Raw genomic sequence first — 25,411 nt, 5'->3', positions numbered from 1 at the left:
CGGCAATCCGATCTCCGTGCGTTATTTTCCAACCCTGCCTCAAACCCATTCCCAGGAACGACTCACTGAAAGCAGGCAAGTTCTGCGTAACTGCATTCAGCCGCATTTTAGGCAGCTGTTGTACGTGGCTGAAACACTTTATAGCCACGTAAATGGGTTCGAAAATTGTCCTGCCCAGCTATTAAAATAAGGGTAAGGAATCGTGTTCTCTTATGCCCACTTCTATTACCAGGGTCCCAGTCCAAACGCTTTTTGTGAGACAAAAAAAAAGTGTTTCATGGCCAAAGTGCAAATGAAAGTCAAAACAAAATCATAAATGCAGATGAATCCTAAAGGTGCACGTCCAGAAGCAGATGTGACTCATTTTGCAAGGATTTGCAGAAAAGCTGGAGGGCAAAAAAATGAACCTTGGGTTTCGTGTCCAAACGGTGGCGGCTTTTACTTGTATGATCTCTGAGGATTCGGGCGCACAGTGAATGATTTGGAGTTCACATCTGCTTCTGGGAGTGCACCTTCAGTATTCGGACCCTGAAGTAAGTTGTGAAATACAAAAAAAAAAAACAAGGAGAAAGGTAGGCAATAGGTGTTGGGGAGGATAGGGGAAGGGGAAGGGAGGTTAGGGTAGGGGGTAGGGAAGCTCCCTCCCAGTCCGTTCCTTAATTGGAGCGGACTGGGAGGGAACTGGGGAAGGCCGCGATGCGTCGCCAAGCGAAAATTACAGAAATCTACCCCCTTTGAGCGCACCGTGCGCACATGCACGCACAGATTACAAAATCCGTTACGCATGTGTGCACGGCCCGCTGATTTTATAACATGCCTGCGCCGAGTAGCGCGCACACACGGACCTATTAAAATCTACCCCAAAGGTATTTGGACTAAGACCCTGGACAGAGGAGTGGATAGAAGATAAATTGTTCCGCACCTTTTTTTTTTTTATAGATATACCATTCCTTCTGATAGTCAAACACTTATGAGTTTCCTTCCTCCCTTCTAGGGCTTTTTTTTTCCCCCTCCTGTTTTTGCTCCTTCTGCAATCTAGCCATTGAAGCGGTGATCCTAAGCCAAGAAGCATGGGCATTGGCTCCTCTTGGAGCCTGGTACGTCCGCTCTATGGCTGGCTGGCTGGCAAAAATCGCTCCTGAACGGTGGCGAGGACTCCCCCAGGGGCTCGATCAGAACATCTGAAGGATGTTCTGATCGAGTGCACTTTTTGGCGATAAAAGGAAACACCTGCTAATTTCTTCTCAAGGCTCTATCACTGCAGATTCAAGGACAAGAAATGGCCACCTGCAGCCGGTGCCCGTTTTCCATGCTAGGGGGACGTCCCTGAAGTTGGCGCTCTCTGTGAAGAAAATCCCCCTCTCGCTGTCCTTTTCTGCTTAGGCTATGGTGGCTGCTGAAAGCTCTGTGCAATGACAAAGCAGAGTCTCACTCAAGCTGAATATGCAGCATAAAATGCGGCCGGCTAAGCAGTGTTGGAAATTTGTTATCTGGGAGGGCGCCTGCACACAGGGCCAGTGAAGCCCCGGTGATGAGATCACTGCTCCGCACCTGGCTTAACACAGGCAATTTTCGGCATCAGTTACAAAATCTGATGCTTTACCTTTTGATTGCACACTACTGCCTAATACTGTTGGGAGTGTTGGCATTCATGCTGGATCTGGCGCTCCCTATACTCAAACTGACATTTTGAACAGGATCGGGGCGTGAGTTCTCGCGACTGCCTTACTAACTAGAGACATTTTTGCCAGGATCGGGCACAGTGCCGGCATCTTAAGGTCGCCGACAACCCACGGGGAAGCCGCAGAGAGGCCACAGGTTGCCATGGCAATGCCACTGCAGCACAACTGGGTTCCAGGGGCAAGCCTGGGGCAAGCCTGTGATGCCAACCAATTGCCCTGCAGCTTTCAGCTTTAAGCTGCGGATGCTTTCCTTTGAAAGCAACCGATGCTCGATTCAATACAACTCCAAGGAATTTTACCAAAAAATGGATAATAAATAGCATAATGGCCAAGGCTTTTAAACTCAACCCCAGCTTTAAGCATGAACATAACAATTTCAGATGGGAAATGGCAAATATCGTGGGTGCCTTCATGTCATTTTCAGACAGCATCCCTACTAATGTTAACACTGAAAACTAAGTTTTTATTTTTCCCCAAATATCTGCTTCCTCTGCATTTATTTAATTTTTATCCTTGGTAGCTCCACACTCGTGACTCGATTCTCTTTCATTGAGTGTCCCAACGAAAGCTGCCTTGATGTAATGCAACAAGGAGGGACAGAGGGCACTTCTTCATGCAGTACGCAAGCCTCTCATGCGGCAGGCGCTGAGAAAGGCGGCGTTGACGCGCACAGGGAGAGATTTATTTCTACCTGAATAGTGATGTCGTAATTCTTTTCGATGAGGGTATTCTCGTTCTTGGTCCCGAAAGTAATGAAATTGCGGATTTTTAGGAGGCAGGTCTTGCCGGATTCAAACATTGGCTCCAAGCCGTAGATGACCTTTGCCCTGCACACCTTCCGCAGGTACCCTTCGCCCACGTTCCCGTCCTCCGTCACGATTCTTCCAAAATACTTGTCACCCCAGTATCCAGAATCAGCTAATCCTTTGGCAAAGACCATCGGAGTCATTTCGATTTCCTCACCAACTAAAAAAAAACAAACAAACAGAGGACAAAATAATGAAGGCAAACTAAACTATTAATACACTCAGAACAGTATGGGTCCCATAAGGTGCTTGTTATTTTTGGAAGGTTTGTAGAGGTTTGTGGACCCTCACTGACAGTCCCTATGTAAGGTGATCCTTTTGAAGGAGGTGGAGTGGAAAATCAGGGAAAGAGAGAGAGAGGGGGGGTAGTTCATTTCTTTTTTTAAATGAAACAGAATGAAATGCGAGTGTTTTGTTGTATTTTCCATTTTCTTTAAAATGAATGCCCATTCCCCTACTAGGCAATGGAACTTCATCTGCCATAGACAGGGGCTCCATCACTGCATCATTTACCCTGCATGCCCAGCAGCCAGACTCTAATAGAATGGGTTCTCCTTTCATCTATTCTGCCCTTGGCAGCCTGTGTCACATCCATTTCGTATATTGGCATTATGCATTATGGAGTAGGACGCCTTGCGCACCTCCAGCTGTAACTGTTCTGAACGGGGATGCACGCCAGCACTCGTGGCACGAAGGGGGGGACATTAAGAAAAACTACCGCTCTAGTATTTGACGTTCAAAACAGAGACTTTGAATAAAATGAGGAAAATTGAAAAAAAAATAAAAAGATGCAGAATGTTAGAAATTATTAGGAAGGGAATGGTTAATAAAACGGAAAATGTTATAATGCCTCTATATCGCTCCATGGTGAGACCACACCTTGAATACTGTGTACAATTCTGGTCGCCGCATCTCAAAAAAGATATAGTTGCGATGGAGAAGGTACAGAGAAGGGCAACCAAAATGATAAAGGGGATGGAACAGCTTCCCTATGAGGAAAGACTAAAGAGGTTAGGGCTGTTCAGCTTGGAGAAGTGACGACTGAGGGGGGATATGATAGAGGTGTTTAAAATCATGAGAGGTCTTGAACGAGTAGATGTGAATCAGTTATTTACACTTTCGGATAATAGAAGGACTAGGGGGCATTCCATGAAGTTAGCAAGTAGCACATTTATAATCGGAGAAACTTCTTTTTCACTCGACGCACAATAAAGCTCTGGAATTTGTTGCCAGAGGATGTGGTTAGTGCAGTTAGTGTAGCTGAGTTCAAAAAAGGTTTGGATAAGTTCTTGGAGGAGAAGTCCATTAACATCTATTAATCAAGTTTACTTAGGGAATAGCCACTGCTATTAATTGCATCACTAGCATGGGTTCTTCTTGGTGTTTGGGTAATTGCCAGGTTCTTGTGGCCTGGTTTTGGCCTCTGTTGGAAACAGGATGCTGGGCTTGATGGACCCTTGGTCTGACCCAGCATGGCAATTTCTTATGTTCTTATGCATTAAATAAAAAAGGTAGAAAGAGGGCCAAACGACTGGTTAAAAGGTGACATGAAAGGGGCTATTTTAGCCAAAATAACTTCTTTCAAAAAATGGAAGGAGGATCTAACTGAGGAAAATAGGAAAAAGCATAAGCACAGGCAATTTAGATACAAAACATTGAGAAAAAAAAAAAAGCTTGCCGTAGAGCCAAAAAACTCAAAAGTTTTTCAAGTACATCTGAAGCGAGAAGCCTGTGGGGGATTCAGTTGAACCGATCTATGATCAAAGGGTTAAAATGGGCACTTAGGGAAGATAAGGCCATAGCGGAAAGATGAAGGGCCAGATTTTATAACATGCACGCGGGCGTAGATTCGTTCGCGCAACTCGGCGCAAACAAATCTGCGCCCGATTTTATAACATGCGCGCGCTGCCGCACGCATGTTATAAAATCCAGGGTCGGCGCGTGCAGGGGGGGTGAACAACTGTGCGACCTGGGCGTGCCGAGCCGCGCAGCCTGCCTCCTTTCCCTCCGAGGCCGCTCCGAAATCGGAGCGGCCTCGGAGGGAACTATTTAGCATGAATTAAGCCTCATTCCTGTTTACAGAATCGGATTCTCATCGCCCTTGTTGCCAAAGGATTTTATCTGTGAGGAAGCATCTATGCCAGCACAAAAGGAGGAGTGCAAACCAGAAGCAGGGAATGTCAAAACCACAGAGAAAACCTTCTCACACCAGCAGAGGGGAGAATTGGCAGAACACCCAGAGCAGCCTGGATCAGAAACTCGAGTCCAACCAAGAACGTACCAGGGCTTGGGTGGAGAAGAGAAGAGGATGTGACAGAGAAGTGGGGGGAGCAGAGCTGGAGAAAAGGAGAGAGGGCTGGGCAGAGAAGCGTGCGATCCACAGCCCCCTCACCCATGGACCTGTCTCAGTCTCCTTCAGCACACTGCGGTGTGTACTCGGTCCCAGGCGTGCGGGCCTCTCTGCCTGCTGTCGCCTCAGCGGACCCAGTCCCAGGCTCATCTGAGAAGAAGGAGGCCCGAGGTCGGCCCTGAGATGCCACCCCGGGGAGGAGCCCCTGTGCCGCTCTTTCATTCTGAGCACTTACACTGTCTTTTTTTTTTAGAGTGACAAGAAAACATATTTGTGCATCGCGTTCACTCTTTTCTTGGGGGTCCTTAATACCTTTTTCTGGACATCCCTGAGACCATAAAGTTTAAAAATCACTGCCTCAGCCAGTGCAGGTTACCTTCAGCTTCTTCTCTTGAGATAATTCCCGATAGCACTAAAAAATAAAGTTATGAAAAGTTACCAGTCACCAGACAGAAAGAATCTGTACAACCTTATTTCACTGAGCCTGGTTCAAATCCTTTAATTCTGAATTCAAGGTTAATTAAAATTCATCCCAATAGCACTTTATATATATCATAGGGGACTTACAGACACCCAGTACAAAAGACGGTAAATGTACATCATGAGCGAATATAAAAATGATTCTATAGCCAGGGAGAAGATGCAATCACGTTTTATTACATAAATAAAACAAATAAATCTCTAAAAATAATTGCACATGAGGATAATACAAGACTGAGGCATATTTCATCCCGCAAGGCTCCAAACTACAAGCTCCAGAAGCTTCCTTTTTAGCTTGGCCCCCAAACTGTGTTTGAACAGTGAATTCCATGAATGCAATTTCTTGTGCATTCTCACCAGAAGTTCACGTTGTAAAACAAAATTAATACGAACCAACATTGTATTTAAAGCAAAGATGCCTTAGAGAGCTAGGCACATCAGATAGCGAAAATGAACATTTTGTATCACGTCTAAAGTTTTTTTCGGGGGGGGGGGGGGCGCCGGGAGGTCCGAATTTCATTTCTGGTCCATTTTATTCTTGCAGTTGGAAATCTGTGACTGCGCAACCGATCACCCCCTCTAAAGCATCGGCTGCGCACCACCTCTAAAGCATCGGCTGCGCACCACCTCTTTCAGCTTGGCTTCAAATAGGGCTGCCAGCTGGCTTCAGAGTTTCAGGACAGGCTGAGCCAGTCCTGCTTTTCCCCCACTGCCTGCCGGGATGGGGAAGCTTTGCTTTTCACAGGGCATGAAATAGGGAGATCAGAAGCACGTGGCCCTGCATGCAGTGGGGGAAAACCAGGAATGACTCAACTTTCTGAACATCTGGAGCCGGTCAACCACCCTAGGTCCAAATGCATTTGGGGCTCAAAGTGAAATGCATTTCAAACCTATTTATCAGGAAAATTAAATTAGGTCTGTGCTTCATAATCACTCGTCTATAGAACCGTATGCAATTTGCATCTTCCCTAATACCGATAAGAAAATGCAGATTAGCTACATCGCAAAAATGTAGAAAAGCAGAAAAAAAAAAAGTCAAAAACCTACTGAGATATTTTTATAATATCTGACATGCTTTGTTAAACAAATACCAGAGAGAGACCCCCATTATAATTGCCAGTTCCTGCCTACTGAACTGTGTAACCTCATTATTTTCTGGCTGTGGGCTTCCGGCACCTGCTGCTTATAACAATGGAAGCGCGGGGTGGGAATTCCGATTCTCAGTCTCGCACAGCGCAACACTGGGTTTCAGTTTTCCTTTATGTTAAAAAGAAATTATCGCAGTGCATAAAAAAAGGCGGAAGTGAGTGGCTCCTGCCTTAAGAGTCACTAGATGGCTCCCTACGCCCAGAATTTGGCTACGTTGGAATTTTGCCCCATTACATCCAGGCTCTTGGCGTTCTGCTTTTCTTAGGGGGGGAAAAAAAAACCTGACACAGCAAGTCGATATATACGCCATGGGGTAAAACCAGAACTGGCATGGAGCCCACTGCACTGCGGGGCCACGCCTCCCACGCCCCCACGCGCATGTGCTGACGGTGTTGGCACACTCACCCTCAGCGCTGAGTAGAAAGTCGGTGGAATCCGTGCCGTAGACGTTCTGGATGGCGCACTGATATACGCCGCAATCTTTTCTCGAGGCCTGCACGATAGCCAGCGCCACCTGACCCTCATCGCCGGAACTGAAAGGGAGTACAGCAAGGAAAGAGGCGTCATTTAACGTCAGAAGCAAACTCGGAGGGTCAAAATCTAACCTTTCCAGGGCCGCCAGGGAAAACATCTTCTCAGGGTTTTGAGCTACTTACAGACCTGATGCTGGAGGAAATTGACAATAATGGGCTTATAATCGGAGGTGCATTGGCCCTGGGGAAAACTGGAATCTTTGTAGCTGGTGAATACCTTTTATTGGACTAACAAAAGAATTATCAAAAGCTGAACTTATACTAGAAGAAGGCTAGAAAGAATCAGGGTTCAAGTTTTGAAACCACCCTAAGAGAGATGAGGTTTTTAGGAAGGATTTGACTATGGTAAGAAAGGGAGCATGATACATATGTGATGGGGGACCAAGCCATCATTAACATCTCCCTTGTAATTTGGATATTAAGAGGCTGTAGGAGGGGGCTTGTATAGTCTAATAAACCTGTATATATTTGTACATACTGCCAGCCTTGTTCACAGTCCCATTTGTTTCCTGGGGTGAAGGGGGGGGGGAAATCCCACCCAATAATACCAGGTGGAGGCACCAGGCACCAAGAACGTGAGGACTAACGGAGTCTGCCCTATGGGGGCTCCTGCCAGTTCAGTCCCAGAACCAGGAATGCCCCGCAAGGTAAGCAGTCAAGGGGGCATTACAGGTAGAAGAGAGCACTCTTAAGGTGAACTTCTAGGGAAATTCTGCTCAAAAGGTTTAAAACTTTGCATCTTTCAATAATAACTTTTTTTCTGTATTACATTTTAAATTAATTACTTTTTTGTGTTATGTTGACCAACAAAGTATGCAGAATTTTGCAGAATTTTAAGCTTTTGTGCACAGAAGTTTAAATGTTTTTGCACAGAACTCCCCTAGGAGTACTTGATTTTTGGTATCGTGGAGTAGATTATCCTTTTTAAGTTACAGGAAAGACTATTTTATTTAAACACCATTTTTGGGCCACAGAGGAATTTTTTCCTGAGTTTGCCACACTTTTTAGTGGATGAACTATACGGCTGGACGTTGGTGTGAATCCATGTATATGCCCTTGTTGCTGTTAATGTCTTCATTGCTCCTTCTCTCGACTGTTCGGCACCTGTTGGAGGTCCTCTACCTCCAGTGTGAGCATTGAGTGTGAAGAGTGGATAGACCCGCCAGGGCCCCCAGAAGATTATTCTTCCTCCCCATCCAGACTGAATCCTTACCTGTACCACCCCTAAGTGATGGCTAAAGCACCAAATGGGGGGACAGGTTACATAAAGTGGTGCCCAAACAAGGACCTGCTGGTATTAAGTTTTTGGACAGGGTGAAAGAAGAAATCCCTGGATTTCTTTAAAATTTGTGTTGATTTGCAGTATTTTTTGACTTGTTGACACATGTGATTGAAAGAGCATGTGTGTGTGTGAGCATGCGTGTAAGTGAAAGAGCATATGTGTGTGTGTGTGTCTGTGACTGGGAGTGTGTGTGTGTATGTAAGTTAGAGAGGCAGCATGTGTGTGTGTCTGTGTATGAGAGAGAGAGAGAGGAGAAAGTTTGCAAGCAAAACTCTCCCTGCTAATTCATGACAATCTCATTGCATCTGGAAATCAAAAGTTCCCAGATATGGAGAGCAGAGGATTTTTTTTAAATACTTATTAGTTTTAATTATTGGGTCTTTCTGTCTGCTATTTTGAAATATTTTATTGGTGTCTAGAAACTTTTTATATGAGTTTTAAATTATTGGATGTTTTGTTCATCAGCTGTTTTTAAATATTTGCTCTCTTTAGTAGCATGGTTTTACTACTGTTGATTTTATATTTCTTGGTTTTTTTTATGAGGACTGATGATGTTTCTGTTTTTCTATTGTTGCACTGCATACAGATTCTGGCTTGTTGCACTTTACAATTCAGTTTTTATCTGAATGTTTGTCTTTTGTACCAGGGAAGTTTTTGTAACATATATTTTATGGATGTTTTAGTTTGTTTGCCACGTAGGCCTTGATAGTGTTAAGTGACTAATATATTTTAATAAATGTAAAATAATGTTTTATGGTCTCTTTACTCTGTTAGGTGAGAGTCTGTCTGTGTTCTGCAAGTGTGAAGTGAGATATGCTACTAGCATGTAGGATCTCTAACAACCTGGCTTGTGCTGTTTTTCTAATAGGAGGTGTATTGCTGATTTATTGCCTGGTATAATATTTGCAGTGTTGCTTTTTCATAGGTGGGGTTGCTACTGTTTGAGTCCTGGCAGTAAGTACTGATCTGGTAGGCAAAATTTACTATGGTACATGTGGGTACCAGTGACATAGGAAAGTGTACGAGGGAGGTTTTGGAAATCACATTTAGGTTTTTAGGGAGGAAACTAAAATCCAGAATGTCCAGAGTTGCATTCTCAGAAATACTCCCCATTCCACGATTAGGACCACAAAGGCAGGCAGAGCTCCAGAGTCTCAACGCATGGATGAGACAATGGTGCAGGAAGTCAGTTTTAAATTTGTTAAAAACTAGGAACATTTGGGGAACGGGAAGCCTATTCTGATAGAATGGGTTCCACCTTAACTTGAGTGGAATCAGGCTGCTGGCACTAACGTTTAAAAAGGAGACAGAGAAGCTTTAAAACTTCATCATGGGAGGAAAGCTAATGGTTGCTGAGGAGGACATGGTTTGGAGTAATATATCTGCTGAAGATATTGACATAACAGGGAAGTTAGAATGTCCTGATAGAGAGGTTGTGATAAGTGCTAAAGTAGCCTTACAGTCTGTTATAAAATTACCCTTAAACTTTGTGGGTAAAAAGCACTCACAGTTTGAAAGTTGTCCCCATAATAGGTATCTCAGAGACCCACTGGTTATCCTACCTCCACTAGGACACTGTGATACCAGGGTACAAATTATTTCAACACAACACGACAGGGCTGATCAAATTGGTGGAGAGGTGGAACCTTATTTAGCATGGTTGAGGCATTTAGCATAGATGAGTTTAAAAGGGGTTTCAACAGCTTTGGGGCAGAAAAGTCCATAAACCATTACTAGCCAAGAAGGTCCGGGAAAGCCAGCACTGATCCCTGGGAGTGAGCAACAATGAATGGATCTACTCTTTGGGATCTGCTGGGTACTTCCTAGTGACCCTGACTGGCCACGGCCAGAGACAAGCTGATCTTACCCAGCCTGGCACATCTTGTATTCTTAGGAGGGAATTCTCCAAAGCATTCACCTGTGTAAAACAGGGTTTTACCCACAGAAATGGTCTTTCCACGTGTAAATGGGCTTTTGAAAATTGCTACTTTTACACGCATAACTCCTTTGAAAATGCAGTCCCTAGGGCTGAATTGTCAAAAGGTTTTACGCACGTAAATAGGCTTTCCAAAACTGCGGCCATGTATGCTGTTTCTACATGCGTAGTTCTTTTGAAAATCGCATTCTAAGTGGGCATCTCTGTGGGCTAGTGGTGCTTTATTACTGTGGTTTCCTTTCCGCTTCACCGGGCCAGTGGAAAGGTGAGACTGAAGTGCGGAGCTTCTCTGTGTCTGCCCCCAGCCGCCTTTCAACACCGCACAGCGCCAACTCCAGTTCCCGCTCAGAGAAGGAGCTGGTGCCGGTGTGGACACAGAGGGCCCGCCTCCTCCCTCCTTTTCAAAGCACGGGAATTGCAGGCGGCAGCTCTCACGCACAAGAGGAACCAATGGCGGGATGGGGGAAGTATAAAATGTGTTCCTTCTTCATCAATTAAAAACCAAAACCAAAACAGCTTGATCTCTTGGAGGGCTGAGCAGGGACTCTCTGGTTTACAGATCAGATATTGCGCTGGATCCTATCATCTTCTTTTAATTCTCTGCATACATTGTCCTGTGAATGTCACGCCGGAGAAAGGTTTCAGTATGCAAACAAAGGGTTTCATTTATCCTTGCAATGCTAATATGAAAGGCTGTTAACCCCAGTGCCAATTGCAAACAAAAAGTGGTAATCACTCTCAATAAAAATTTCCAGCACAGCCTATCTGCATAGGCCATGCCAAACGAGCTCTGGTTCTGACTGCCCACAGATAGCATCAATGAAACGCACATCATGGCAAAGGTTACTAAAAGTGAGCTGCTGCAAATACACTTTTTTTTGTCTTCTTTTAGCATTCATTTATAAGAAAACTGCGGCTTCAGTTTCACCAGCTCATCAATAGACTGATGTAGTTAGTTACTGCTGTTTTGGCATGTGTTTTCCAAAAGAACTAACTGCAGAGGGCACAAGAGTGAATCCGTGTTTGCTCACTGGGTAGCACTGCTGCTTGGTTGACCTTTTTCTATCATAGCAGTGGGTTGAGTGGCTGCTGGTTTCTCATACTATGCTTCCCTGGGTACATGCTTGCTGTGTGACCCGCCTTCCCGCAATCTCTCTCTCTCTCTGTTTTCTGCAGCCAGGCCAGGTGCCAGGAAAGTGGAACTTGGGTCTTGCCTTCATCTGGTTTTGCTCGGATCTTGTGAAGGGAACTGAATCCTTGTGGGGCAGGCAATAAGTTGCAATTCTCAGTCACAAATGACGCTATGCTGAGGTGGAGACGAACCCAGCAGAGGATAGCAAAGTGCTAAAGCAGTGACAGCCAACTCCAGACTTCAAGGGAAGCTTTTCAGAGCAACTAAATCATGCAGCTCAGCCTCTTGGTTACAACTGTATGCAAAGAGATTTCATGCATATTATTTGTGACTATCCTGCGAGCCTGACCTAGTCTCAGGCTTTGAGAACCAAAGTTGGTTATCCCTACTGTAAAGTGTGCTGCACTGAATAGAAGTCACCTAGTGAAAATAAAAATGTACACATAGTCTTTCATACAAAACCTAAAGATAGTAAATCCTCAAATATTCACACTTTGATTCTTACACTAATATAATCATAAATGATCATAGGAAATATATTGTATCAAGCATTTATTAAAAAACATATATCATGCAATACATGAATTCAAAAAGAACCTATATTAATCAAATTGACACCACAATCCTTATATATCTTTAAAACATATCACAAATATTGTATATTAAAATCCCCCTCAGTCACATGACCATTACAACTCACACCATCCTACATTCTTCTCACCCATTCACTTATCCATACCATTCATGCAATAAAACAACACAATGTTAAGGTGCAACATAGCATTTCCTCCAAAGCTTCAATATTGTTTAATGCTTTTGTTCTACCGGCAAAACCCTTAACAGTTTCCCGAAATTCACAACCATTCAATCGATGGCGGTTTGAAGATATCTTTTCACAAAACTTCAGGATTCATGTGGTGATCATTTATGATTATATTACGGTAATGATCAAAGTGTGAATGTTTGAGGATCTGCTCCCATTAGGTGTTGTATGTCACATAGCCTTTCATCCAGAGAGGATCAGAGCGAGGCTGATATTTAGTGCTGCTCAGCCGGATAAGTGTGGAGTTATTCAGCTAAGTGGAAGCCGCTGAGTCTCCGGCTATGTGCAGCAGCCACCACTAGGCTGGATAAGCATTTATGCAGCTAAGCAGATAGCTGGGTATCTTAGGGATGGGCAATGGGTGGATCGAAGCAAGACCTCTTATCCATTTATCTTAACCAGATACGTGCCGATATTCAGCCTTCTCCAGGTAAGTTAACCAGATAAGTTAGACCTGCCGTAGAGCAAGCCTTATTTAGCTGGATTTAATCTATCTGGCTAGGTAGCAATTTGTATACGGATATTCAGCAGCATAGCTGTGTGGCTGAATATCCCATTTAAGTTAGCCAGATAAGTCTTATCCGTCAATAAATATTTCGTTTTTTAATCTTGGTCCCAGTATGTTTAAACAATTAAATATTTCAGAGGCATCCATGCAGCTACCTCTGGGGAGGATGACATGACCACATAGTTTTGGTAGTCTGGCAGCATAAAAACTTCTAAAAGGAAAAGTAATAAAGGTCAACAAACAAGTTAGAGGCAATACCTTTACTGGACTAACTTTCTATATGCATAACTAGTTTTTAAGTGTTATTCTCTAGCCCTTGAAAGCTGGTCACAAATGAATAAGTATCACGTATGTTCTTGTGGTTGACCTGCCAGCTCGCTGAAAACTATCCGCCAGATGCCCAAGTTTCTGCCTCGTCCATAGCACCTGGATCCATAAGGATTTGGACTCCTAAATGCGCTTTGCCAGTGCGCGTGGGCTTTTGAAAATTGCTGTGCTATAATACTACTTGTACTCACGGAAAGCCTTTGAAAATGACTTCCTTCGTTTCCTAGCCCTACTCATCTGGTTATGCCTTCCTGGCCACCACACAAGGGAAGTGGCTGGTGAAGCACAAGCTTCATTCTCTCTTTCTTCTCTAAAGATGTCATAAAGAGGAATAACAAAGGCTTGACCGGAACAAGCCATTGAGCAGCGAGACCGAGGGTAAAGAGGAGGTTTGCATCAGGAGAGCAGATACACACTGAGAGTTATTTATAGAGCATGAACATGCATGGAGCCCAACTACCTCATTTTTGCAAAGGGATTTTAAAACATGCCATGGGCACTTCAATGAGGTGATGAAAGAAGATTGTAATGTTCCCTAGGTAACAGCGCAAACTTCCGTTTTTCCCTACCCAGCACGCCAAGTGACTAATAAGGAAACAAGTGCTCTCTTAAATAACACCACGTTGCTTGTCTTAGAATCCCTGACTAAACATTTTTGAAATCGTAATTTTTTTCACCACCACCACTGCAATGCCTTTCCCGCCGTTCTTCCCATCCAACATGGCCTCCAAGGATTTCCTCTGTTTCTTTCACACCTCCGTGAGCTGATCAAGGGCTGCAGTGCCCTCTCATGTGTCCAAGAGCAAAGGCTGAGGTTCATTCCAGTGCTTTTTTTTTTTGACCAGCCACAGACGACCGCCATTACAGCACAATTGGACCGGGCCCCTTCTAGAGATTCAGAGTGCTTCCTCTGCACTTATTTAACATTTCAATGCTCAATCTGTACTAGGTCACAGGATAAGAAAAAATACAAGGTAAACAAAAAAAAAAGTCTTGCTACTTACCATTTTTTAACTTCTGCTACTCGGTAATCATCCTTGTACCAAGTTATCACAGAGTCACTTAGAACATTGAAGAACTGGCACCAGAGTTTCAGGTTTCCTGCAGATACGTCAGAAAACTGCTCTGCTCTTATCTTGCGAATCACCTGTGGAGCTGCAGAGACAAAGACAACTTCTGAAATCACATAAGTCACATCCAGTGGCCGTGCTACACTCGCCAGGCAATGCACTATCTTTTGGCATTCACTGGCAAAGGAAACAAGCTAGAATCCCATCTAAAACAGCAATGGTACCTTGGCATCACAAACTCACTACTCCTTGGTTCCATTTTAACATTTTTCAGAATTATCCTACGATCTCCTTCTTTGGTTTGAAGGAGTATGGAAGAAAAGCAGAGGTTAATGACCATGACTCCCTCTCCCTGTGAAAGCTACCTCTGCAGTATTCCTATTCCTGGCCATCCTGGGGATCAAGCTGGGGATCTTCTGAATGGCACTGCACAGCAAGTACTAACTGAGTCACTCTAGCCCCTCTGATCATTGACTGCTCTTTGTCTTATGCAGTGTCTCAAAAGTGTACATGCCAAGGTGTTATTATTTAATTCTTCCTCCCTTATAATTTTCATGAACTTCTGAGATTCGTCAGTTGTAAATTATCTTATAATCATTGGATTGGATTGGTCTGAATGGGCTAAGATATTCATAAATGGCATTACACATGCACAGCATGAACCAGACTGAGCTCTATCCATAAGCAACAATAAGCTTAGCTTAAAGAATATAAAAAGTAAGTAACAGTGTGGCAGTAATATTTTCTAATGACATAGGACTCTTTGTAGGTTCTGACCATACAGACCTCCTCCTCAGATGTAAAGTAACAAAGCATGAGTAAGAGATGTGCATTGTTAACCCCTATCGCTTTGTTTTCGAGCCCCCGCAGGATATTTTGTTTTTCCTGCGGTTCTTTTTTTTTTTTTCTTTGTGGGTCCCGATTTTCGTGTTAGTGCGCGCTAACTCCCATCAGTGCGCACTAACACGAACTACAAATTTTTCCAAAATTTTGGAAAAATTGAGTTCGTTTTTCGGTGCCCACGAACCATGATGAATGCACATCTCTTGAGTATCACTTCTGGTTCTATGTGCATATATTCAACTGTATACATCTGGAGTATGTTGCTGCTGTTAGCATTAAATCCCCCTCCCCCCCAAACACACTCAAAATTGCCCTTATCCACAAATCAGTATATATTCTGAGTAATATTTCAATATAATCTGCTAAAGAAAACTAGCTGCTCATAAGTAATATATGATACCTAATAAACTGGCAACTAAGATTCAGTTGCTAACAAAATGTTGGCTGAAGAGTTCAATATGATCTGTACTCACATGGCACTTTTCTCTCACCTTTGTAGGGATCATTGATTTTCTTGGGTTCTACACCTTCTCCTTCATCCTTGGCATCAGCATAAGAATCTTTAGTTTCTAGTGTGATATCTTCTGTGGTTTTGCCTTTATCTACTGGCTCTTCATACATATTAGGAACCTCTAAGGTTGCCATCTTCCTGGCCAGGTTTGGAGAACGTTTCTCTGTAGGTGGAGATTGAGGGGTCACAGGACACTGTAATAATGTTGTATACCTCCTGGACATGCCCGGGGACACATTAGGGCTCTCTCGCTTTGTATGAGTTTGGGCAATTGGGGAATCTAGGGCTTCAGGTTCAACATCATTCAGCTGTTTGGGTTTAGGCAAGTATATTTTTCGACGAGCACCAGAAGCCAACTCTTCTGGTGTGGCTGAAGGTATTAGTGCAGTATTTTCACCAGATTTTTCTTTCAAGCTGCCATCAGGTTGCAAATCAGAAAGCTTAACACTGCCCTCCACTGCTATGTTGCCCACTACTATAGCAGGGACTGTTAAGACAGCAGACCCTTCTGTTTCAGAATCCCCCTTTGTTGTCAACTTTCTTGAGGCATCAAGGCTTAATTGCAACTCCTCATTATTCAATCCAGCAGCTTTTCTAGCTTCTCTGGGACCCACTTGTGCAGTTAAGTCATTGCTCTGTATTTCTGCATTTTTCCCAGATGTGGTGGTACTTGACTGCAACGTCTCCACATTCGGGACCATATCTTCTTCAGACGATGGTGTCATTAGTCCAGATGTTGAACTCGAAGGCATACTTTCTGCACTTTGGAAAGAATCGTCATTTTTAGGCGTTTCAACTATTTTATTTGACATCACTGGGAGTAACCCTCCAATTCCCATGTCAGGGAATGCATGGTCAGTTTTATCTGGCGGAAGTTGATCATCTTGATTGTTTTCAGTATCTAGCTTGTTTTCTTCTTTAACAACATCCTTCCCTTTATCTGTTACCATTGGAGCCAAGTTTAAAAGCATGAGCAAAGAATTCTTTAATGAGGCCATTAGTCCACTGTCCTGTTTTCCTTGATCCATTGATATGATATCATCCTGACCTAGCTCTTCTTCGTGCTGAGCCCGAGAAACCAAGGGGACGGTTGCAGCTCTGCTCATCGGATCTTTTGTTTCATAGACCCTGATAAACTTCTTTTTGCTTTCCAAAGTTTCATCCTTCAATTTCAGTCCATCACTTTGTGGCAAATCTTCTCTGTCACCTTTGACTTCCTCTTCAGACATCTGCAGCATTAATTCTACTTCAGAATCCTCCATAGGTGACATTCTAACTGGCTCACGTAAGGCAATGCCAAGCCTTTCCTCTTTAGGAGCTACAGACTCATAGGGCTTTTGGATGTCCAGTTCCTTTTTCACATTGCGTAACAATGTGGCCACAGACTGGTTCCTTGAATCAGCTGGCCCTCCATTTTCTTGCGAAGCTGTTCCTGACACATCTACCTTATGTGCAGGAAGCTCTTGGATATTTGACAGGCTAGAAGCTGGAGGCACTATTTCACCAGAGAGTGACAAAACTATTCCACTTTGGGTTTTGTTGATGTCTTCTCCTACTCCTGATGCCCAGCTACTTATACTGTGACTGGCATCCCTGCATTTTTCCTCTCCCACTGAGCCACGAATAGCTGTGCTCAGCAGACTCTCTGCTGACAAGCTTTCTGGTTTCCCAGTTCCTATCACCACTTGTTCAACTTGCTTTGTTGCCACCATCATTTCCGCTTCAGAATGAAGTATGATTACTTCTGACAAAATTTTTGATTCAGGCTTTGGAATAGTTTCTGTGAATGTTGATATTGTTGTCTCTGGTTGCTGTGAAGAGTAATCTCTCTGATGGTCAGCTTGCACTGCAAATAATGGTAAGGCATCTTTGTCTCTTACTTCCATGCCCATTGTATCATCTTTGTCAAATCTTGCTCCTTCCTTGGAACTGTGCACTTCATCAGCTAAGGGGGTGCCAAAGAGCTCAGTGGAAGGTGTTTTGGACTTTTCAACTATGTATTCAATATGTTCTTCTTGCAGAAGATTTTGTGAGACTGACTCTGGCAAAAGGCTGCTTTCCCCCATTTGAGACAGTTCTGTCTCCATGTACACGGGTGCACTTTCATCTGAAAAATCTTGTAGGCTTTTACTTCTTTCTTCCATTGGTTCAGGAACTGCCGGAGCTCTGGCCTCATCACTGGTAAGACCATTGTCTTCATCAGAAACCTGTAACACAAGGAAATAAGCAGCTTAATTTTGTTAACAATTTTAGCGTATAAGCAATGAGATAATGCCGACCATTTAGAATGGCCTCAGGTGCACATCTTCGGTGACGGTTACCCACTGTGGCTCTGGTGGCTTCAGCTCCTATTTGAATGGGATAAAACAGGAGTGGCTCAGTTGGCTCTTGATGTAGCCTCACAAAAAGAGAAAACATTTCTGTCTACAGACATTGAATAATCCTATAGAACATGCCAGCCAAGGAGCAGCATCTTGTGCCTATACTTCAAGAGTGTGACTAGCTTCATGACAACTCCTTCCTCTGTGTCTGAATGTTTCATTACACAGAACCATGTTAAATCCTCACCAAGTTCCCATAAATATGTCAGCTGCAAACAATGGTAAGCTCATTTGTATATAATCAATGCCACGGATTGCTTGGCAGTACTTGAAGGCATCATGTGCCATGCTGTTCTCACACAGCAACTGGAAGCAGCATCAGGTAGGAACAATCAGCAGTAGGAATAATTTTTCACGTGCTCAGTCACTAACGTTGAATCAGGGTGAATCAGGATGCTACAGTGCGAACAGACAGAATGGAAATCTCTGCTGTTTAGTGAAAAGGAATTCAAATCACCAAGTTTCCTCATAAAGCAGAAGCTGCTTTGCTTTCGTAATTTGCCAACTCAACCACAATCTCAAATATGCATGGAAGTAAACCACCTATGGCGCCATCCCAGGTCTGTACACCCCTTTCACCCATGGCCCTTCTGTGTCTTCACCTCCTGTCTCCACCTTTCTAGGCCAACCTTCACCACCGCTTTGCTTACTCCAGTACTTGGCAGTGTCAGCAATAGGAGAGAAAGTCAGCAGGGGCCTTGTCAGGAGGCTTGAATCGCCTCTGCATTGTCCCGGTCCCTCCTATGGATTTTCTTGTTAAGCCCTGCAGAAGGAGGGGGCAGGGCTGCTGCAGCCTACGGGACCTGTGAAGCGCAGGTGATCAGCTGTTCGGGGTTGCAGGGAATGGGGCCATGGTGGAGGTAGGAGGGAAATGACACAACAAGGCCGCCCTTCCTCGCTTCATTCTTGGGCCTCCTGTTGCTGGTGGAATTTAGGTTACTGTCAGTGTGCAAACAATTTTCAGGCCCTGTTTCTGTCTGTGCCATGGTTTGCCCATGTATTTCTATGGCTTGACTCCAATATGTGCTGCACTGCTGCCATCTCTTGGCTTGTCTAGGCAAGTGCATAGAAAGTGTGAAACTTATTTTATTGGGCACGTACAAAATCTGGTGCCATAGACAGTTTCTTATGTTGCTGGAAAATAATTCTGGGCCTGAACTGAGGCATTAGCTAGGGATAATTTCAATGGTGTTTTTAGTGACACGGCCACCTGCTCATCAAGAGAAGAAGAAAATCCCGAAGTCGGTCCAGGTCTACCTGTGTGTCTTGCTTAGTAGGCTGGTTGGCTCCAAGCTGTTCCTGCAGCAGGGCATAGGCTCGTTGCAAAGCTCGGTACTCAATTTCCAGTTCATGAAATTTTATCAGTGTTTCTTCTCTGGATGTACTCTGAAACAGAACAGGAAAATCAAGAAAAATTAAGTTTTCAGGATTCCGTACTTTCACATTCAGATATATAAAACCTGAAGGCCCTATGCTTTTGCCAATAACAAATGTGTCCTTATACAATATTTCTAGCCAAAAGGCCTATATATATTTTTTAAAAAGCTGAGTACCTAAATTAAGGATCCTAAGTTAGGTTCCTAAGTTTTCAGTTAAAAATTCAAATTTAGGTATCTAAAACTTAGGTCTTAAATGTAGGCATGTGTGAAGGAATGTCCCTAAAAACCCTCCTTATAAGTTAGGAATGCAAGAAACTCTGGGTGCAAGTCTCCTGAGAGCAGGCCTAGAGGGAGTTCAGGAGAAGGCAGGTCCTGTAAAATAAGCCATTTTACTGTGAATCCTGAGCCCCAAAACAAGTTCCCTCTGGCACAGGTTTGGCTTCCTGGTCCAGAAACGTTCCTGCCTCAGCTAAGCACAGATTGTTTAACCTCCAACTTCCCAGGCTGTACCACACCCTCTACTTCTCCCCTGCTCTCAAGCCTCTGGGGATTTCTAAGGGGAAATTATCCCCGCACCCCTGGCTGCTCCCTTCTGAGATCCTGGGTGAGGATCACAGGTCCATCCGGCTTTCTTTCCTGGCAATCTGAAGCAGCCACGGACTTAAGAGAGTCGGGGCCTTTTATCACTTCTGCCTTAATGAGCGAGCCCCTCAGGGGGATGAACCCCCTTGTCTGTCAGGAAGGCAGCTGACCTAGGGCTCCGGAATATTCCTGTCCTGGCTCCAGATTAACCTCTTGCCCCATGCATATCCTGTGCACTTCCAACTGCTTCCAACCCCTCACGGCTCCCATAAAGAGGAAGCCTGTATTTTTTATCATTAAACCTTTCAGCACCTTTAACCTCTATGCACTTTCTGTGGCATAGGTGCCACATCCCTGTCAGAGAGAGAGAATAAAAGGGAATGTGTAGTATTGGTGTGTGATGAACAGAGCGGGGGTCTTGAAAGGAAGTTTCTGCTGCTAGAAGGTTTTCTGAAAGAAAAGAGAGAAGTTGGAACTGCAACAATTTATTTGCTTAGATTTAGGCTCCTAAGTTAGGTATCTAGTGCTGAAAATCAATGCGAAGCACCTAGAAGTCCATATTCAGAGGCATTTAGCCAGATACCCTGGGGCATTCCAGGAAGAGTTATGTTAGCCGGCTGGGTCATTCAGCTAACTCCAAGAGTCAGAGTTAACCAGATAACTTATTCAGGTAAGTCTAGTCGTGCCATAGAGCTGTCCTAAAGTTAGCCAGATAAAGTTAACTGGCTACATTCAGTTGTGCCGTTCACTTTTGAATATACCTCCAAAGTGAGCCGGAAAGGTTTATCTGCTTAACATGGTTGTCCAGACAGTGACTGAATATGGACCTCCTAACTTTTTCCCCTGCCCCCCGTAGTCATCCATCCACTTTTTAGGATTCTAGTTTCACTATGCTCCTTAATTTAGCACGTTAGTATGCACTAATGGGAGTTAGTATGCACTAATGGGAGTTAGTATGCACTAATGGGAGTTAGTGCGCGCTATCCTGAAATTCGGGTCCCCCAAATTACAAAGGCCCGAACCGCGGGAAATCCGAAGTTTCCCACGGCGGGCTTTGCACATCTCTGCGGTATACGCACCCGGTCACGCCAGGCCTGGGTATAACCCTGTTACTGCTGTGAGTGCTGAAAGATGCCAAAAAATACACAGGAGACTCTGTATTAGTATCCAAAAGTAACTTTACTGAGGGTGAATCAAATGAGTAACTCGTCTAGTTCAGAAGAGTCCTTAGCAGCACAGCGAGCCTCTTCAGTTTACAGTCTTTCCCCTGTCTGTACAAGGGTCTCACAGTAGCAGGGCCAGGGGGAAACTCTCATATTCAGGGCCTGGAGAAATGGGGTTCCCAGATGGACAGGAATAGAAATCCCCCTCCAAGCTGGCAAACCAGTCTACAGCACAGAGACTCACAATTTGTCCTCCCTCCCAGGGGTGAAGACTCCAAGTGGGAGTCCTCAATAGGTCTCAGATAGGTCTTCCTCACATTTCTCCAGCGGTTGTGCTCAAACTCTTTCTCTCTGAATCCCCAGAAGGAAGGGATCCACACTGGAACACTTAGCTCTCGAAGGGAGCAGCAAAAATCTTCCTCCCTGCTCTTCTAATCAAAAGGTCAACACCACCAAAATGTCTCTGTGGTGGGTCACCACCATTCCTCCTTCTCCAGGCGGTTGCAGAGAGGCAGGTCTTCCCTACCCAGGGCCCCTCCGAGGAAAGGTTTCCCGTGACCTCTCCCCAAGCAGCAGCTAGGAGAACTGCAGGCTAATTACAAAGAAAATAGGAAAATCCCGAAAGCAACCCAGAGAACCGTCCCACAGCCAAGGTGTGCAGGAAAGCGGTACCTGAGTCCAGGAGCAGGCCAAAATCAAAACCAAAGCAGAAATTCCCAACATCTCCTCTAACTACAAAACCAAATTGTACTGCCACCCGAGCTCTCAGGAGGGTGTGGCTTTCATTACCTAGCAGAGGGACGGCCAACCAGGTTCCATCAAAGGGAAAGGCTGTAACGATTAACGAATGACACATTGCCCCCACACACTATTCTATATGTCCCTATCTAAAGGACTTACACTAAGAACATAAGAAATTGCCATCCTGGGTCAGACCAAGGGTCCATCAAGCCCAGCATCCTGTTTCCAACAGAGGCCAAACTAGGCCACAAGAACCTGGCAATTACCCAAAGGTACTATCAGTAATTAACCCCAGTGAGTCATTGCACAAATTTACAGTTTTGCCCAGGGCAGCTTCACATTCCATCCAAAGATAATGAATGAACCTTGAAAGAGAGATTAAAGGACCACAGAGCAGAGATTTATTGATTTCAGTTGAATGATGCATATTACTAAGAAATATTATCATTCTTCCCATGTTGCATCATTTCTTCACTAAGGTGTATGTTGGAAGTCAAGCTTCTTTATTGACATTCAGAAGAAAATACGCTTAACACTGAAGGCTTGGAGGTTTATTCTTTCTCCATTATGGAGAATCCAGCATTGAGAGAAAAATCAGAGTGGAAGGAAGTGGCAAAGAGGTGCCCCGTTATTGACTGAGTAGAGGTGACGTATTCTTGACTCCGTGTCTCCTGCCATTCACATTTTACTTCCCACATGGTCCCCTTTCTCTCTTCTCCCATCTGTTTGGTTTAGAGCCGTGTGTTGCCCATAATCCCACACTCCTCTTGGAACACGGCGAGAACCGAGCGGGACTGTGGGTTCCACGCTGCTCAAAAATGTAGCGAGCCCAGCAAAGCCAAGTTAAGTCCAACTTTGTCTCCCTGTTCAGAGCTGCTGCCTCCAGGGTCACAGAAGGGGGAGAGGTGACAAATTCAAAGCAGGGTCACAAGAGGTTCACCTGCAGGCCAGGGCTTTGGGACAGTGCAGGGCAATTTTGTGGGGGTTCAGGGGCTGGAACAGGGCCGCGACCTAGTTACGGACATGGTGTGACCCGGTAATGGGTGACAGCCCTAAGCTTGCAAAACGCTGCCATAAAGAACTCAACTGTTCCTGAACTGGTAAGAACCATGTCCGCCCACTCTGACCCATGATATGCAGGCAAAAATCGAGTAAAACCTATGCAAGGAAGCTATAGGTAGGTAAATGGATTTTTTCACTCAACAAAGGGGTGGATTTTTTGGGGGGAGGGGGCGTTTTATGAGTGTATGTAAAATGTACGCATGTGCCTTACATTTTCAAAAGATACGCTCAGCTGGCATGCCGCTAACTCACTTTTGCAGTCAGTTTCTTTAGGCGGCATTTACCTATATTTATTTATTTATTTATTTATTTAACAGTTTTATATACCGAAGTTCTGGTAACAAAGTTACTAATCACTTCGGTTTACATTACAACAATAGATTGACAGTATATATAATAATGTCTTACAATGAACAAGGTAAATAGAACTTGGAAAAAATAAATAATAATAAATTAAAAAGGGGAAGGAGAGTAATTATATACAAAGTTGTGGACCGTCATGGAGATCAAAGCTTAGATATTGAGTAGTTGAAAAAATGTTAAGAAATGTGTTGAAGAGGATCTGGCCTCCCAGCCAGACCAAATCCCCTGAATCCTGACCACTATCCATCTGACCATGCCAACAGCGGATGCTAGAAAAAAAATGTGGATCTCTTAACCCTAACTCTCCCATTTCCCCCAGTGAACATCTTCCCCCCATCCTTCCCCCTCAATTTCTGTTCCCCCTTATTCATACCCCAACAATCCTGTTATCCTCTTCCCTAACTCCTCCCCCCCCCCCCCGCTCCAGTCCCTGCCCTGACACCCCCCCCCCCTGCTTACCTCCCCATGTCTCCTCCTTCCACAGGATATATTATGTTTATGCCTCGCTACCCTATTGTTTTTTCGTTGAGTATTGTAACACTCTCCAGTTGTATACTGGAGAGTGTATATATATATATATTATATATATATATATTGTATATATATATATTCTATACTACCTACAAAGGTTTTAAAACCTCACAAGAGATTTAGAAGTCAAGAACTGAGAGGGGGAGAAGAGGAGAAGGGGAAGCACTATGAAGAGCATGGATGAGAAAAACAGTAGAGGGAGGAATAGATGTCGTGCCCCGAGATGGCCCTGTGCGTGCTTAAAATGTACAACCACTTCATCTTTACTACAAAGCTGTTTATTTCATGAGAAGGGACACTGAGTGTGCAGGGCAGGAATCCCAGTGCCTCCCTCAATCAACAAGCTCAATCCAGCCACGTCCAATTTTCTAAAATAGATCAACCAAATGACACAATGTACACCCTAACAGCTGAGAATAGAAGAAAACCTTGCTCAGAAAATATTCAACCAATGACTTCATTAGTACCGCAAGTCTTTCAGTCAAGCAGAGCAACGCTGAGATAAAAGAGTAGGTTACCCAGGAACCTTGCATTAAAAAAAGCCAAGAACCTGGGTGAATTTTGTGAGGCAGTCTGTGGCCCAAACTGGAGCATTAAACAATTATTGTTTAATTCTTATCCCCCGATGCAGAAGGTCTGAAACATCAGCTGATGTCAGGGTTTTGTATATCTTATATGAATAGTATATTTAAGGGATGGAATTATTAGTTTATAAGAGACATAACATTCACATAAAAAGACTGTGTTTTAGATTTAGTGGGATAAATGATTGAGTTGTCCGGTTGTTATCAGCCAAGAAGGATTATAGCACATTGACAAACCTCAAAATACCAGCTTGCTGACACCACATAATCCCTTTATTTTAGGCATTTGTAGAGTGGTGCATGTAAGATACACCATTCTTCTTTTCTTATTGACAAAGTGCAAATTTATTTATTTTATTAATTAATTAATTTATTTATTTCATTAGAAAGATTTCTATATTGCCTAGTCAGGGGATTCAAGGCGGTTCACAACTTAATAAAATTCATAAAATAAAATACTCTGATTATAAAACACTTACAAAAATCACACTAAGAATTCTTATCAATATAAAAACATAGCGATAGACACTTAACTTGACTGTATAAAGGGTTACCTCTAATTACCCCTCCAAAGAAAATGCCTGCTTACAAAAGTTTGTTTTCACTAGTTTCCTGAAATTTTTGTGCAGGACATATTCCTAAGTGTAGTGGGTAATGAATTCCAGAGAGTGGTACCAGCTACAAACAAAGCCAGTTCTCTGGTTGAAGCCAGCCGAGCCTATTTTAGCGACGGCAAATCTAGCAATCTTGTTTGGCTCGACCGCAGTGCTCTAGTGGGAGCACAGATTTTTTGCAGATTACTGATCCACCATCTTGTGAATGATGGTAGTTACTTTGTATAAGATGCACCATTTGATTGGAAGCCATTGTAGACATCTTCTGACATTTTTAATGCAAAATTACAATTTATTGTCTGATTTTAACAGATTGACACTAATAAAACAGTGAATAATGGCATGTTTACAAGTTTTGACACCCTTCCAGCTGAGTCATTACTACTTATTTATAAAAGGTGTTAAGAAGGCCGAAATAATTTTTTTGACTCATTAGACCTTCAATTAGTCAGGTGAACACAATTCCGTGGTTGAACAAATACTCGGACCCTTCTCACCTTTCAGGTTGAGATGTTTGTTTTGTCTACTTTCAACAAGTCTTGAATTAAATCCTCATTGGCTAGTCCAGAGAAAACCAGA

General features: G+C 43.8%; 1 protein-coding gene across 4 annotated transcripts in view; it reads right to left on the bottom strand.

Annotated features, from left to right (window-relative positions):
• The window catches only part of ALPK3 (alpha kinase 3), a 115,442-nt gene that overhangs the window by 18,111 nt on the left and 71,920 nt on the right, over window positions 1–25,411 (bottom strand). For all 4 annotated transcript variants that reach the window (XM_029574384.1, XM_029574382.1, XM_029574385.1 and 1 more), the window contains 6 exons: window positions 19,071–19,199; window positions 15,413–17,639; window positions 14,013–14,163; window positions 6,873–7,000; window positions 5,215–5,250; window positions 2,374–2,648 (listed from right to left, as the gene is read on the bottom strand). In XM_029574384.1, coding sequence (XP_029430244.1) covers window positions 2,374–2,648; window positions 5,215–5,250; window positions 6,873–7,000; window positions 14,013–14,163; window positions 15,413–17,639; window positions 19,071–19,199 — 2,946 coding nt within the window. The remainder of the gene's footprint in view (window positions 1–2,373; window positions 2,649–5,214; window positions 5,251–6,872; window positions 7,001–14,012; window positions 14,164–15,412; window positions 17,640–19,070; window positions 19,200–25,411) is intronic.

This window comes from Rhinatrema bivittatum, chromosome 13 (genome assembly GCF_901001135.1).
Source record: "Rhinatrema bivittatum chromosome 13, aRhiBiv1.1, whole genome shotgun sequence".
Lineage (NCBI taxonomy): Eukaryota > Metazoa > Chordata > Amphibia > Gymnophiona > Rhinatrematidae > Rhinatrema > Rhinatrema bivittatum.
The sequence above is the reverse complement of the archived record's forward strand: the minus strand, read 5'-3'. Positions and strand labels throughout refer to the sequence as shown.